The 15016-nt window shown below is 43.1% G+C and overlaps 1 protein-coding gene across 1 annotated transcript in view; it reads left to right on the forward strand.

Moving 5' to 3' along the window:
• The first annotated feature begins 784 nt into the window (after positions 1 to 784).
• Positions 785 to 15016, forward strand: part of LOC138977050 (uncharacterized) — a 64748-nt gene continuing 50516 nt past the window's right edge. Inside the window, exons 1-4 of the mRNA XM_070349958.1 lie at positions 785 to 868; positions 1214 to 1294; positions 4168 to 4419; positions 10432 to 10619. Coding sequence (XP_070206059.1) covers positions 844 to 868; positions 1214 to 1294; positions 4168 to 4419; positions 10432 to 10619 — 546 coding nt within the window. The 5' untranslated portion in view covers positions 785 to 843. The remainder of the gene's footprint in view (positions 869 to 1213; positions 1295 to 4167; positions 4420 to 10431; positions 10620 to 15016) is intronic.

The raw sequence follows: 15016 nt of genomic DNA on the forward strand, positions 1-15016 counted from the left end.
AAAAAGGATGCAAAATGGGGCAATCTGGTGCATTCTGAGGATGATCATTACCAGTTTCAGGCAGCAGATTTTGTCACTGATTAATACCCCAAAAAATTGAAACTCAATGTAAAATAAAGAAATGCATACCTCATTCAATATTTTTATTTTTTGGCTGGGGGGGGGTCCGGAAACCCTAGAACCCCCCCCCCCCCTCGTTTGGGGGTCAGGGGGCGAAGCCCCCTGAAGCTGACGGGTAGGTCATATTCTGAGATAGGAAAATGGTCGCTCCTTGCATGAGACGGCATAAAATAAGCAATAATAAATTTTTTTTTATATAAGTAAGGTACATGTTTAGGCTAGGGGGGGGGGGGGGGGGGGGGGGTTGCGCAACCCCCATAACCCCCCCGGTAGTCCGGCCCTGCAGCGCGAAAAGGATCGATGGCTTTTCGGAAAGTATGCATCCTTTCCAAAAAGTATGCATCCTACGGGCAGAAAGGGTCAAACGATCGAGCAAAAGGATCAAGTAAAAGATTGCATACTTTCCGAAAAGGATCGATCCTTTTGCACGATACTTTTGAACCAGCAGTTTGACCCTTTCCGCGCGTAGAGAGGAAATGATCAAACGCGAAAAGCATGCATCCTTTTGCTCGATCGTTTGACCCTTTTCACCTTCCATACAAAATAAGGCAAAATAACCAAGAACTCCTCAACATTGTGTTCTTACTTCCAGTCCGAACCTTGAACCTTGCTTGTACATGGGACGCAAGTAAATGACGCATCTTAGAAATGACGTAACTTATTTCTTGTTAGTTTTCCTGATCTGTTTGTTCTTGTTCGTGTGGCATTGTTGCGCATGTAACAATGTATCGCACAATCTACCGTAACGGTAAGTAAATGAACATCAAAACCTGATATTTTGACGTTGAGATGGTGCATAGTTGCATCTTTACTTTTGAACAGACTGTCCATATTTTGGAAATGAAAATCACAGCGATCATGAAGAATGTGGGTCACTAATAATGCAAACCTTTTGCTTGATTATTGAGAGTAGTGTAGTGGTCTTCGTTGCGACACACGTTGAGCTCTTGTCTTCGTAAGCTTATTTTAAAGTAATTTGATTTCCTCTTATTTGATTATACAGCTAGTTTTGGAGGACTATCCCGCATTTTTGTCATCACAGAGACAGAAGACAATAATGGTATGTAATTATGATTGTGTGTTGCACTTGCAGTTCTTCTAATCATGTACGGGCTGCATCCTGTGCTTTCTGCCACGAAGAATAGTGCTAACGTTCGACCAGGCTACGACTCCTGTGAGTTACTTATGGCAGACGAAATAAAGTTTCCTTACGCTCATGACACCCCCCCCCCCCCCCCCCCCCGTGTTAGTTTATTACCACTCACACTTCTGTTTTAGGCCACACAATGAACACACGTTTAAGAAAACAAACTGTTATCTCTCGAGAAAAAAAGTGCATTGCAAACTAGTTACTTATTCAAGCTGGAATAATTCAACAGTTTGGCGTGAGCAAGAGCTTTTTCTCCATGAACATTATTTTCACATCAGGGAGAAGGGGTGAGCTTTATCATTGACCCTAAGAGTTGAGCATGAGGGTTATAATAAGCTAGGGGAACGGTTCCTGATATGGACCGGCTCTTGTTCCGACAAACTAACGTCGGTAGAGCGCTCCAAACAATTTCATTTGCTGGTATTCATCCTCTCTGGATATCTTGCACATGTTAAAACAGTTGCAGTTCTAACACAAACCTCAAAACCGTTAGGCTTTTTGGTTTAAACAAAATTTTATTAAGGAAATACAGGGTGGCATTGTATGCGATATTAGGCTTTTTCTCTTTTTTCACTTTTGGCGGCGTTCACTCTAAATTTGCTGCCTAAAAGTAGTAAAACGGACTCGTTTCTGTCCACAGCCAAAGCTGTTATGACACAAAAATTGCTATATAATTATGACAGCTAAGACCGTATTCGCTATATTTTAGCAGTGTTTTGCCCCGAGTTTCTACTGCAAACAAAAATAATATCAAACTCCCAAAGTATGTATGTGTCCCCTAATATGGACCACCTTTGGCTTCAACAAATCGAAGAAAATCAAAGCTAAAGGCTATTTTCATTTGCTGCAAAAATCCTATAACTAACCCTCGAGATTTCAAAACAATATGTCTACTTTTCGTGGTAGTTGATAATTTCACTTATTTTTACTCTGTTTTTAATTTAATAAGCTTCTTTAGTTTCCTGGTGTGCTTCAAATAATACTCTCATCAACCCGAAACAGATAAATCTAAAGCGTATTTTAATTAGTCTGACTTGCACACTAAGTTGTATCATTATATTTTGAAGTATAGGGGGCTTTATACAGTGATTCGTGAAGGCCTCTTCGCTGGTCCATATTGGGCGCCCAGGCTCCTAATATGGACCATTGTGATTTTTTCTGTATTTAATTTTTGCTGAATGTCTATCAAAGCTAATTAACTCTAATCAGGCCTAACGGTTAGCCTAAGAGAGAAGGACTACCAAACACAAAATGAAACTTCTTCGCAAGAAAACAAGCTAGTTATCAGCATGAAACAAAATTTGGTCCATATAAGGAGCCCTTCTCCTACATTCAGCTTTAAGTTGCGCGATCTGAGAAACCAACCGCACCATTTTAATAGAGCGGCTTGACGATTATGCACAAGGAAATTCCCTTGATTTCACACCTTAGGGCATACCACTGGCGTGCATTTTGATGTCGATGCATTGGACATGATAACCATAGGAAGAATACTGTATCAAAAGCTTCCATTTTCTTTGGTTTGCTGACATTACACCTTTAGGTGACGTTTAGAAATACCATCCTTTCCATGTAAACAAGTACGTACACCAGCACAGGAATGCCCAGGCTTTTTACCTGGGATTAACATCAATCCGTCCAATAGACGATTTTCGAAAATAACTCTGTCAGGATTTTCAGCGGTCTGGTAGAGTAGCTTTTCAAAACGAGGCGAAGCATGTTCCGCGCTTCCTATCGGCTTTATCCTGTGTATGTTATGCAGCGCGCACTCAATATGATATCCTTTTCTTTCAAAAATCAGCGTTCACGATTTCACCAGAGTTCACAATTTGTTGCAGAAATGATCGCTGACACGTTGTGATCGTTCACAACGTGTGTTCATCGAGGTCACGTGGGTTTGGCTTGAGTTCACGTGAGTTTAGGAAAACACACGTGCTTAGCGAATACTTCCAGTTATCAACAAGCCATCGATGGCGATTCGTGGCTCCGATGTGTATAATTATTTTTGAAAGAAAATGGTATCATATTTAGTGCACGCTGCATAACATACACATCACAGTAAGATGTTAGTTCGGATTGGAGGATGAAGCCGATCGGAAGCGTGGAACATCCTCCGCCTCATTTGGCCGCTGAGTTATTTCCTGAGAACGTCTATTGGACCCAATCAAAAATGCAAAGCCTAGCTGCTTCATGCGCATAGTGAGAGTGTTATGCTGAATTATATATAAATGATATAAATCTGCGAAATAATTTCAGAAAAAATCTATGTATATATGCACCGCAATTATTGAGGCTGTTGATTGTTGGTATACATGTATGTCTTAAGAGTAAAGAATGAAGGAGAGTCGTTTTTGGCTCACGTAAGTGTAGCCTATGCGATCGTAACTTTGTCTGTCTGTGCGTGCGTGCGTGCGTGCGTGCGTGCGTGCGTATGTGCGTGCGTGCGTGCGTGTGTATGTCTGTGGTAGAAACTCTAACATTTGAAGACGTCACATTACATTGACGTCACATTATGACGTAAGAGGGTTAGACGTCACGCGAAGGAAGTACTGAAAGTCTCGGTCATTATTATTTTGAGCGGGCCGAGACTAGTTGGCAGTCGTGTCCCTGTAAGTAGGCTACATGCAGACAGACAGATCTAGATCTAGTGTCTCGCTTTCTTGCACAGTTTCACCTATGCTCTTTCTCTGTGTGTGTGTGTGTGTGTGTGTGTGTGTGTGTGTGTGTGTGTGTGTGTTACTGTTTGTCGATTTCTTACGTGAGCCTTGATGGCTTCGCCTCTTGTTCATGTGGTGGTTTACACGCTTGTTTACACGGGAAGAAAAGACTCTTTAGGAAGGGCCAAGACAGTGAGTGGACGATCTATGATTTGACATGTTAATCCCTGGTGTTGACAGCGGCGCGGGACATGTACGGCACAGTGTTCTCCTTCCCCCACCCTGTGTGCAAGCAGGGCACGAACTACATGCTGCAGTTTCTGCCCCGTGAATTTGCGCCAGGTATCGCAGTTATCAACGACACCATGCAAAAAGAAGACTTTGATGAAGTGGCAACGGGCACAGTTCGCTTTGCTGACCTCCGTAACGGCAATAGCAGCACAGTCTTCTTGCCCTGTTGCTTGTTTCAAGGGACAGGACTAGTGGACAACAGTGGGTTTTCATTTTGCTGTAACATTACGCCTCGCCACTTACTCAGTCGCATCAAGAAGAACACAGACGAACACAGACACACAAACGTTTGACAGACTGACAATGACAGACACGCACGCACGCATACTTGCACGCACGCACACAAACATGCACACACGCGCACACAATGTCATGTTAAAAGCGAAACCCAATGGATTGAAGCAAAAGCATTGTCACTCAGGCATTCATTCATTTAATTTCATTTCATATTTGAGAGGCTGGAGTGGAAGGGGTGCACAGATCAGGGAGCATTCAATAGAGACGCCAGGTGAGGGTTTGCAATAACGTGACTTTTATCTATATATATATATGAGTTGTTCTTCAGTACTGGTGACAGAAAGGGGGAAAAGTGGTCAAAATTCAAATCTCTAGTTTTGTTTTTGAAATATTGCTTTTCATAAAGCAGAAATACTGTAGTATCTGTTGTACATAAGACAAAATCACTGGTTCACATGGTTCCTACATAATCGAACTTTTAAAGCTGGTTCTTGTGTGTCTGTGTGTATGTTTGTATGATGACGATAGGACCCGAAACGGCTGCACGGACTGAGACAGGAATTGCAGAGAATGTTCTTTGCCACTCGAGTCATGTCATAGGATACTTTTGGAATAGCAAATTTGAAAGGATTCTTAAAAAAACGGCGGAAAACATTATATACCCTGTGAGCTATCGAGGATCCTCCCCGTCTGGGCTGTCAAAACATATGTGTTAAAAGACGTTTTCAAATGCGGTTAACGGGGAGATACACTCGAAGCACATTTAGCGAAGTTATGTTGCCAAATCATCAAAGATCAACATTTCACTACACGGATCGATGCACACAGTCGAAATAGATGTGACTTTCACACGACCGAAGACTACTTACTAGCAGACGACAAGATCTAAATATTTAGATCAGTGAGAGCAATCCGTTGAAGAACAGTTACTCCGCTTATTCGTCTTCAGTTAAGCTTATTTCCCCTGCCATAAGTTTCCTTGCAGATCTGCAGTCGCGTAGTGAAATGAACTAGTGTCATCGGAAGATTCTTCTCAGTCAATGATCAAAGCACAGTAAGTTCTATGCTGACAAAAGTCACTTTCGGACAACACGACGATTGACTTAATTTATGAGCCCAAAGGTAACAATATCGACAAGAATGTACGCATTTGACATTAAATGAAACATTCCTAGACAGTTTCCAACTCACCAGATCTGCCAAAGAGCCGTCATTCGTGAAAAAAACGATGATTTTAATCAGACAGGTATCGGAAACAAGTCTTGGTCACCTGCGTTATTCCTTCCGAGGCGACGTGACGGCGACACATTTGTTTGTTTATGGCTATTTATCGCGAAACAACACAGTTGAAATTTGTGTGTAAAATACCACAAATGTGTGGTGAATCAGTTCGTCATCTGCGTTTCGATGGTAATTCAGTCAGATTGGAGTTACTTTGAATCGAAGGCGAGGGTAACCTGCGTTATTTGTGTGACGGCGTGAACAAATTTGATTGCAATATTTTATACAGAAAGTAAATTGCAATGATTCTGGCTCAGACTTGTAGATCTGTTATGCAGTGTTTTGGTAGTGTATCTGCTTTTCTGCTATGAAGCTCATTTGGAGTGATACGCTGATCGAAGTGTACTCTATGTGGGACATCAGCCGTATGCAGATTACGCCTCAGAACACTCTCGCATTTCACAAAGACAACAATAATTTGCAACATTTCAAGAACTGCATCAGTTTTATTAGATACTATTTCAACAAAAACAGCACAAACACGACTATTATCAACAACACAGAACGGGAGGTAAGTCTTCAAAGACGCACCAAGTGTGCGTTCCCATTTTTGGACGCCATTTTTGCTAGTATTTTCACAGTAAATCTTAATATTTCCATATCTATCGAATGATTTTGATATTTTCTTTGATTGTGCCGATTCTCCTATCTCTCTGGCATGTACTGGGTGCTTTGTGACCAGTTTCTCACCTAGACTGTAATGAAAAAATGCGTCCGTGTGAGCTGACCCGCACTTCAACCACTTGTGACCAGTAGCAAAGAACAACTCATATATACGACTAGTGTCTGTCTGTTCGCGATGCACGGCCAAAGTTCTCGGTGGATCTTTTTCAAATTTGGACACCGTATTCAGCTACACCCCGGACACAACCTCATCGATGAGATATTTCAACACGTGCTCTCAGCGCGCAGCGCTGTGCGCGCTGAACCGATTTTGTTGTTTTTTTGTCGGAATCCACTACCAGTAACTCTTCCTTATCTTCTCCAGTGTTTTCAGCCGCGATTATCTCCCTTCCTCCGTGTGGCGTCAATCCATATTCCCGTTACTACGTTACTGCACGTTACTATTTTTAGAAGGTCTCCAGTGTTTTGCGCGTTCATCTCCTTTTCTTCGTGCGCCGGCGAAGCCGGCGTACACCCGGCAAAGCAGGGTCCCAGGCGCAGCCTGGTATTCGGCTCTACTTCTTCCCGGCGAAGCCGGTACCCGGCGAAGCGGGTAATCATCTAGTTTAACATATACCAGAAGGCAGTGTAGTTCTCCCCTCAATGTATAGAACAAACCCGTCACAATGAAGTTATTGGAACTTCAAACAATCCTCGGTCAAAAGTCACATCGCTGATACCGATCAAACCTGCTGCTACAACACTTGTTCCAGCACACACAAAAGTTCATTTCAAATACTCCTTAAATACATACTTGGCCAAAACGAAGTTAGTGGCTCAATACACAATACTACTCTCTCTGCGCCTACACGCCAAACCAGTTATCGCCGGTTCAATCACAAGTTGAACAACACAATCCAAAATCACAACACCACAACCGTCTTCTCGCTACGAAAAACACACCGGGTACTGAACTGCCTCACACTATCATCTCGGATTAGCGCGCGTCCTTTTAAACAATCAACCTATCAGGACAACAACACAGCGATCCTGCCGGAAGGCACAAGCGTCAAAGGGTCAGGGGGAGATAATTAGGCAGGAACTAAAGGAGAGGAACATTTCAATGACCGTTAATTATCCACCCTACTACACCTCACGCATCTCTGTACCAAACGGCGTCCTCGCAGTTTAACGCCCAAGGGAGCTAAAAAAGACATCAACCACACAGTACAAAGACAAAAGTTTACTCAACAGAACAGCAATAAACAAAATCAGAAACAATAACAGAGCAAAACCACGGTCACACGACCCATTCACGCAAAACTTCAAACTACCAGAGTCATTGACTAATGATCGTTTAAAACGCAACAGTCTTGGCTCAGATAGAACCGATAGGGACATTTCGTTGGTCATTTCTTGATGCATAACTGTACAGTGTACTCACACTCCAGATCGTCTCTTAGCAGAGCACAACTGTCTCTCTTCGCAGAAACACACTAACGCCAATATGGTTTGGCCACAAACGTAGCAAACCTAGGACGAGTTCTCCGGGGAGGACGAATGGTAGGACTGTCAGAAACTGGGACAGGGGATAAAGGGAGAGGACCATGCACAGGCTCACTAGTATGCACACCAGGTAACTCCACAGTAGGAAGAGATGCCAGCTTATCTCGCATGATGTGTAATTCCAGCTCCATCTGGAGTTGGTCAGCCTGGAGGCGTTGTTTGGTCTGGATCTCCTTCTTAAGTCGTTTCTCAAGTATTTCAACAATGGGCTTAAGCTTTGGCGTCTGCTTGACCTTTGCAACCGCAACTTGCTCCGTCTGGCTGCTCTGCTCACAGAGAGGCTGCTTGACGGTAGCTGACTGCTGTCTAACACATGGCTCGCTGAGCCGTCTCCATGATCACGACTGCCGACGCACCTCACGCTTGGCTGGACATCTGCTTTAAAGATGCCCGTTCCGACCACAAATTCAACAGCGTGGCCTTGAACTTGATGATGTTAGCGGCCACTTCCCTGAGGCAGTTTTTGGGACGACAGGCAAGCGCTAGTTCAAATCAGCGAACAACTCTGCTGCTTCCACACTCAGTGCATTGACCTGCGCCTGCACTTCCTTGAATGCAGAGCTCTTCTCTGTTGTAGTATTCCTCGCTTGCGTCACCTCCTCTTCGGAATTTTTTCTCCCAGCTATCTCAGAGCTTCAGCGCGGGCTATAACAAAGGTGAAAGTACTTGCACTCTCACGTTGTCTCACAAAGAGCCTCAGATGTTGTCTTAGAACAGGCGAATACAGTCCACAGATAAAACGATCTCGAAGAGCAAGATTTTTGACCGTTTCAGGAACATCTTGAGTTCATCTTGAGTTGCAGAGCCTGTAAACAGTGAGCAAATTCTAGAATGCCCTCCTCCGGACTCTGGCAGCACCTGCAGAATGTCAGCATGAGTGAGGTAACGGTAATGTGGTAGCTAAACGTGTTCTGTAGGATGGCAAGGACCAGGTCAGCAGTGGCGGTCTCGTGTGGGGGACGCAGGTGGATCTCTTTCCTGGCATTCCCAGCAAGAGACTGGATGAACAACTCAGCAGCTTCGCCTCCCAGTGCCGCAAGGTTGAAATGGGCAATGATGTGTCGAGCCTCTGTGACGAGGTCGTCCAGCTAACAGCAGTCTTCACCGCTTGTGAAGAGAGGGAGTCTGGGAGGGGGAAACGCCTGCCACTAGGGTCGTGGAGCAACCTCGACCGCCATCTTGGATAGGTCCTAGAGCCCTCCTTCACTGCCTTCTTATGTTAACTACGGCGTCTCCACTTCCAAAATCCGTGCTCACATGCGCCAGTTGTGAGAGAGTGGAGTGCAAGGGCTGCACAAGTCAGGAAGCATTCAATAGAGACGCCAAGTGAAGGTTTGCAATAACGTGACTTTTATTTAACATATACCAGAAGGCAGTGTTTGTTTGTTTGTTTGTTTGCTTAACGCCCAGCCGACCACGAAGGGCCATATCAGGGCGGTGCTGCTTTGACATATAACGTGCGCCACACACAAGACAGAAGTCGCAGCACAGGCTTCATGTCTCACCCAGTCACATTATTCTGACACCGGACCAACCAGTCCTAGCACTAACCCCATAATGCCAGACGCCAGGCGGAGCAGCCACTAGATTGCCAATTTTAAAGTCTTTGGTATGACCCGGCCGGGGTTCGAACCCACGACCTCCCGATCACGGGGCGGATGCCTTACCACTAGGCCACCGTGCCGGTTAGAAGGCAGTGTAGTTCAATCCTCAACGTATAGCACAAATCCGTCACAACGAAGTTATTGGAACTTCAACACTATCCTCCGTCAAAAGTCACATCGCTGATACCGATCAAACCAGCTGCTACAACACTTGTTCCAGCACACACACATTTCAAATACTCCTTAAATACATACTTGGCCAAAACGAAGTTAGTGGCTCAATACACAATACTACTCTCTCTGCGCCTACACATGAAAACAGTTATCGCCGGTTCTATCACAAGTTGAACAACACAATCCAAAATCACAACACCACAACCGTCTTCTCGCTACGAAAATCAAACAAAAACATAAAAACATGGTTATTAAATCAGACAAAGAGAGAAAAAAAATGTTCATAGCATACATGCCAACATGGTCATTGGTAATGTTATACATTAAAACACACACTTTGACACACACGGTCACATGCACACAGACACACACAGACATACATGCACATACGGACACACACGCACACACAGACACACGCACACACACATACACACGCACACACACACACACACACACACACACACACACACACACACACACACATGTACACATAATCATAATGTATGTGCAAAATCCATGAAGAGAACAACGTAAACAGAGAGAGAGAGAGAAAAAAAAAAGAAAAAAAAAAGAAGAAAAAAAAGAGAGAGAGAGAGAGAGAGAGAGAGAGAGAGAGAGAGAGAGAGAGAGAGAGAGAAAGAGAGAGAGAGAGAGAGAGAGAGAGAGAGAGAGAGAGGCCATAACAGCATTGACGCAAGGCTTGTCACTGGAGGGGATCATACTGCACGTAATGCACTGCATCGTGCAGGTGGTGTGCACGTGAAGGCGTCACGGGAGGTACTGCTGCACGTGATGTACGCCAATGACTCTTACGCCGTGACGCCAGAGAACGCACTGGGGCAGGACTACACCATTCTGTCCATGCAACGCAGCCAGGCTGTTTCCTACTTCTTGGTCGTCCTTGGCGTCGAGGATGACACTACGGTCAGAATCAAGGTAAGTATCTGGAAGAAAAAATGGGTGGCTGGACGAAGCAACAAATGCCAATGCGGTTATCTTTTGAAAAAGCTATACCCGACAGTTTCGAAGACTTCTGCACAGCTATTCAAAAAACTTAAACGTGACTTTGTGCGACCCAGAGCCTCACAAAATCGACTTTATCTCTGAAACTTTTTGAAGTTTTTAATTGAGACTCCAATCTCCATACGATCTACCTGTTGCCCAACTTTTGAACGATTATCTTTGTAAACAAACAAATAAACGATGACGTAATTTGTCCGGATGATGTGGGTCGTGGACGACCCATATATGGACTTACGTGATGAATTTTACGCTGTTAATCTTTATTCGGATGGCGTGGTTCGCGTACGACCCACACTCTGCAAAGAGGCGGAAAAACGTTTATTCCTATTCGGATGGCGTGGGTCGTGTACGACCCGTACGATTTACCTTGAATCCTTTGGAAAGGATGGGTCGTACACGACCCACATCATCCGGACTGTGTAGCCCAAAGCGTGATCCTGTGAAGGTAAAAATAAAAAGAAGAAAAAAAAAAGAAAAGAAAGTAAGACACTGCATGATAAAAGAATACGTTTTCCGCAGAAAGTAAACAGAGTATGCCAAAGTTTTGACTCATCTGAGCAATCGGCACCCTGCCTCTGTAAAGGGGAATCATCTATTGAGCGTGTGCTCGTCTTGTTGACAGCTTCACACAAGACGAAAAAGCAAAAATGAACAATAACAACTCTTCTATGTGTCATTCTTGATAACGATTTGTCGTGGACTGATCACGTTAGAGGAGTATGTAAAGTACTTTCCAAGAGGCTTTACTTGTTGTCCAGAATAAAGCACTTCTTGAACAGACATGACAGGCAGCTCTTCTTTAACGCTCACATTCAATCAAACATTGATTATGCGTCAACGTTATGGGATTGTGCGAGTGCAAAAACTCTTTAACCTTTATTTAGTTAACATAAAAGAGCACTCAAGGTTATTTCATTACAAGTCTCCGTTTCCAACGAAGATTATCAACATTTAAACATCCTTCCTCTTAAGTCAAGATCAATGTACAACAAAGGCGTTATGATTCATAAACTCATCATTGGAAGAGCACCAGAACCTCTTTCTATTCAATTCATTTCACACAATTTGAGAGACACCACAGAAATGTATGCTCCTCTGCCTCGTATAAATGTGTTCAAATCTAGCCTGCTATTTTCGGGAACTAATCTTTGGAATTCACTTCCAGGCGTTCTCAGACATTCCGTCAATGCCAAGACTTTTAAAGACAGATATTTCACGGTGTGTCAACTGATTCCGTTCATTCACCGGATGTTTCCGTTCATCTGCAGGATGTTTCCGTTCATACAGCCTCATTTTCGTCACTTGCTTAGGGGAAAATGTTGTGGTAAGTCGTGTGGGCAGCGCGCTTGTGTGATATTGAAAGAATAAGGTAGCTAATTGGTTGGGCTATGTGTTCAATAAGTATACCAAGGTGCTAGTAATCCTCATGATAACACACGCGGGCCGAACGTGGCAGATGTGCCTGATGATTTTTTAACATTCGTGCTTTGTACTATTTGAAGACGATTGGAATACACAGAACTTGTAGTGGAGGCCTGTTTCACTCTGATCTAACGAATGTGTATGAACGGAAACGCTTTTCGTACGAACGGAAACATGCACTTTTGTACGAACGGGAAACATGGTGTATGAACGGAATCTGCATGTTTTCAAAAGACAAGTGATTGTACAAAAGCCATGGGTTTCTATAAACTTTTGTTCAAGCGAAATGTCGTAACAGGCAATGGTTTTGGTGATCATGTGCAAATCAGGGGTCAAATTCGATAACAGAGCGAGAAAAACAAGAAAATGTAAAAAAAAAAATAAAAAAAAGAGGCAATTTTGCCACGTTCGGCCCGCGTGTGTTATCATTAGGATTACTAGCACCTTAGTAGTTAACGTACACATAGCCCAACCCTTTCGCTACCTTATTCTTTCAATATCACACAAGCACGACTTACCACAACGTTTTTCCCCAAGCAAGTGACGAAAATGAGGCTGTATGAACGGAAACATCCTGCGGATGAACGGAAACATCCGGTGGATGAACGGAATCAGCTGACACACCGTGTATTTGTCATTCCTTATTCATGGTACATTTCGTTCTCACTTCGTATCAACATGTTAATATTTCTGATGCCTTGTCTGATTATACCTTTCACACGTTTCCGTAGATAAACGTACTTCATTGATTTTATGGCATGTCTTATGTAAATGTACTAAATGGTTATTACTTGCTACGTAGTTGTCTCTGTTATACTATTCCTCAATTCACGAAGACTTTTTACGTGCTTTTGCTTGTACAAAAAGTTTCGTAATTAACAAAAAATTCACACAAACAAACATAAAACATTATTATCAAATTATGCATTTGATAATAATGTTTTATGTGTGTTTGTGTGAATTTTTATTTTAAATTGTTTGGTTGCTTGTGTGTTTGTTTGTTTGTTTGTTTGTTTTGTTTTGTTGTTTGCGTCTTTTTTGTTTTGTTTGTTTGTTGTTGTTTGTTTTGGTTTGTTATTTTAACATTTATAAAACGTATTATCATTAGATTAGTCCCTCCCATGGGCGAGGGCAGGATGTAAACAAGTCGCGTAAGACGAAATTACTACATTTAGTCAACCTGTGGAACTCACAGAATGAAACTGAACGCACTGCATTTTTTCACACTGACCGTAGCCCGCCGCTTGTGCAAAAAGCAGTGAAATTAACGAGCCTGTTTAGCGCGGTAGTGGTTGCGCTGTGCTGCATAGCACGCTTTTCTGTACCTCTCTTCGTTTTAACTTTCTGAGCGTGTTTTTTAATCCAAACATATCATATCTATATGTTTTTGGAATCAGGAACCGACAAGGAATAAGATGAAATTGTTTTTAAATCGATTTCGAAAATTTATTTTTAATCATAATTTTTATATTTTTAATTTTCAGAGCTTGTTTTTAATCCGAATATAACATATTTATATGTTTTTGGAATCATAAAATGACAAAGAATAAGATGAACGTAAATTTGGATCATTTTATAAAAAAATAATTTTAATTACAATTTTCAGATGTTTAATGACCAAAGTCATCAATTAATTTTTAATCCTCCAAGCTGAAATGCAATACCAAAGTCCGGCCTTCGTCGAAGATTACTTGGCCAAAATTTCAATCACTCTTATTGAAAAATGAAGGTGTGACAGTGCCGCCTCAACTTTTACAAAAAGCCGGATATGACGTCATCAAAGACATTTATCCAAAAATGAAAAACACGTCTGGGGATATCATACCCAGGAACTCTCATGTAAAATGTCATAAAGATCGGTCCAGTAATTTACTCTGAATCACTCTGCACACACACACGCACAGACAGACAGAGACACACACACACACATACACCACGACCCTCGTCTCGATTCCCCCTCTATGTAAAAAGCACATGTTTGCTTATGCCATTTCCCTCGTTTATAAAGAAATTGTCTTGTCTTGTCTTGTCTTATCTTGTCTTATCTTGTCTCTTCTCTTTCTCTCTCTCTCTCTGGTCTGCCAACTTGATACCCCCCCCCCCCCCCCACTTCGCCCCCCCATGCTTCGCAGCGGGACGAACCGCCCCCCCCCCCCCCAAGCACTCGACCTATCCAGGCCATCAATGATGGCTGAGTTCTCCAACCGTGATGTACCCTTCTATCCGCCACTACACCCACACGTGGTGCAACTGCTAAATGTGGTGGCTAGTCAGTTATCGACTCGGTTATTTCTTGAATCAGGGATCGCGCTAGCTTTTTAAAAAACGCGTAAGTCATACGCAACGAAACGAAAAAAACGCGTCACGGACCATTATTTTTGCGTACTACGAAAACACGTACAGACACAAACAAAACACGCACGAAAGACTTAAAGACACTCCTTACCTAAATACGGCGAATTTTCCTGTCGAACTCCGCGCACGCCTGTCGAATAACACCCCTGCTGTCTCCAACCTTCGGGCCTTGCGAGTTTGTTTCCCGCTCTAATACGACTAGACACACTTTCCGCCTTTTGGAAGCGCGAGATGGGAGAGCAGCTAATGTCTGTTTCATTATCCGACAAGACATTATCTGGTAATACCCTCGTTACGTTCGTTTGCGATACTTCGATGCAAAAAGAAACGGACTTTAGTTTTGACGCGCAGATTTCATGTGTGTCGTCACTTCTCGAGCCCTATAGTCAGTTTCAGGATCGGGTGATTATTAAGTCAGAGCAAAAGCGCTGCGTGAAGACAAGAAAAAGTTACAATATTTTTGCGTATGGCTTACGCGGCGCGGCGAAAAAAACGCGTCAGCGACTTTTAAAATGCGTCAAATACGCAAAAAT

This window comes from Littorina saxatilis, linkage group LG9 (assembly GCF_037325665.1).
Source record: "Littorina saxatilis isolate snail1 linkage group LG9, US_GU_Lsax_2.0, whole genome shotgun sequence".
Lineage (NCBI taxonomy): Eukaryota > Metazoa > Mollusca > Gastropoda > Littorinimorpha > Littorinidae > Littorina > Littorina saxatilis.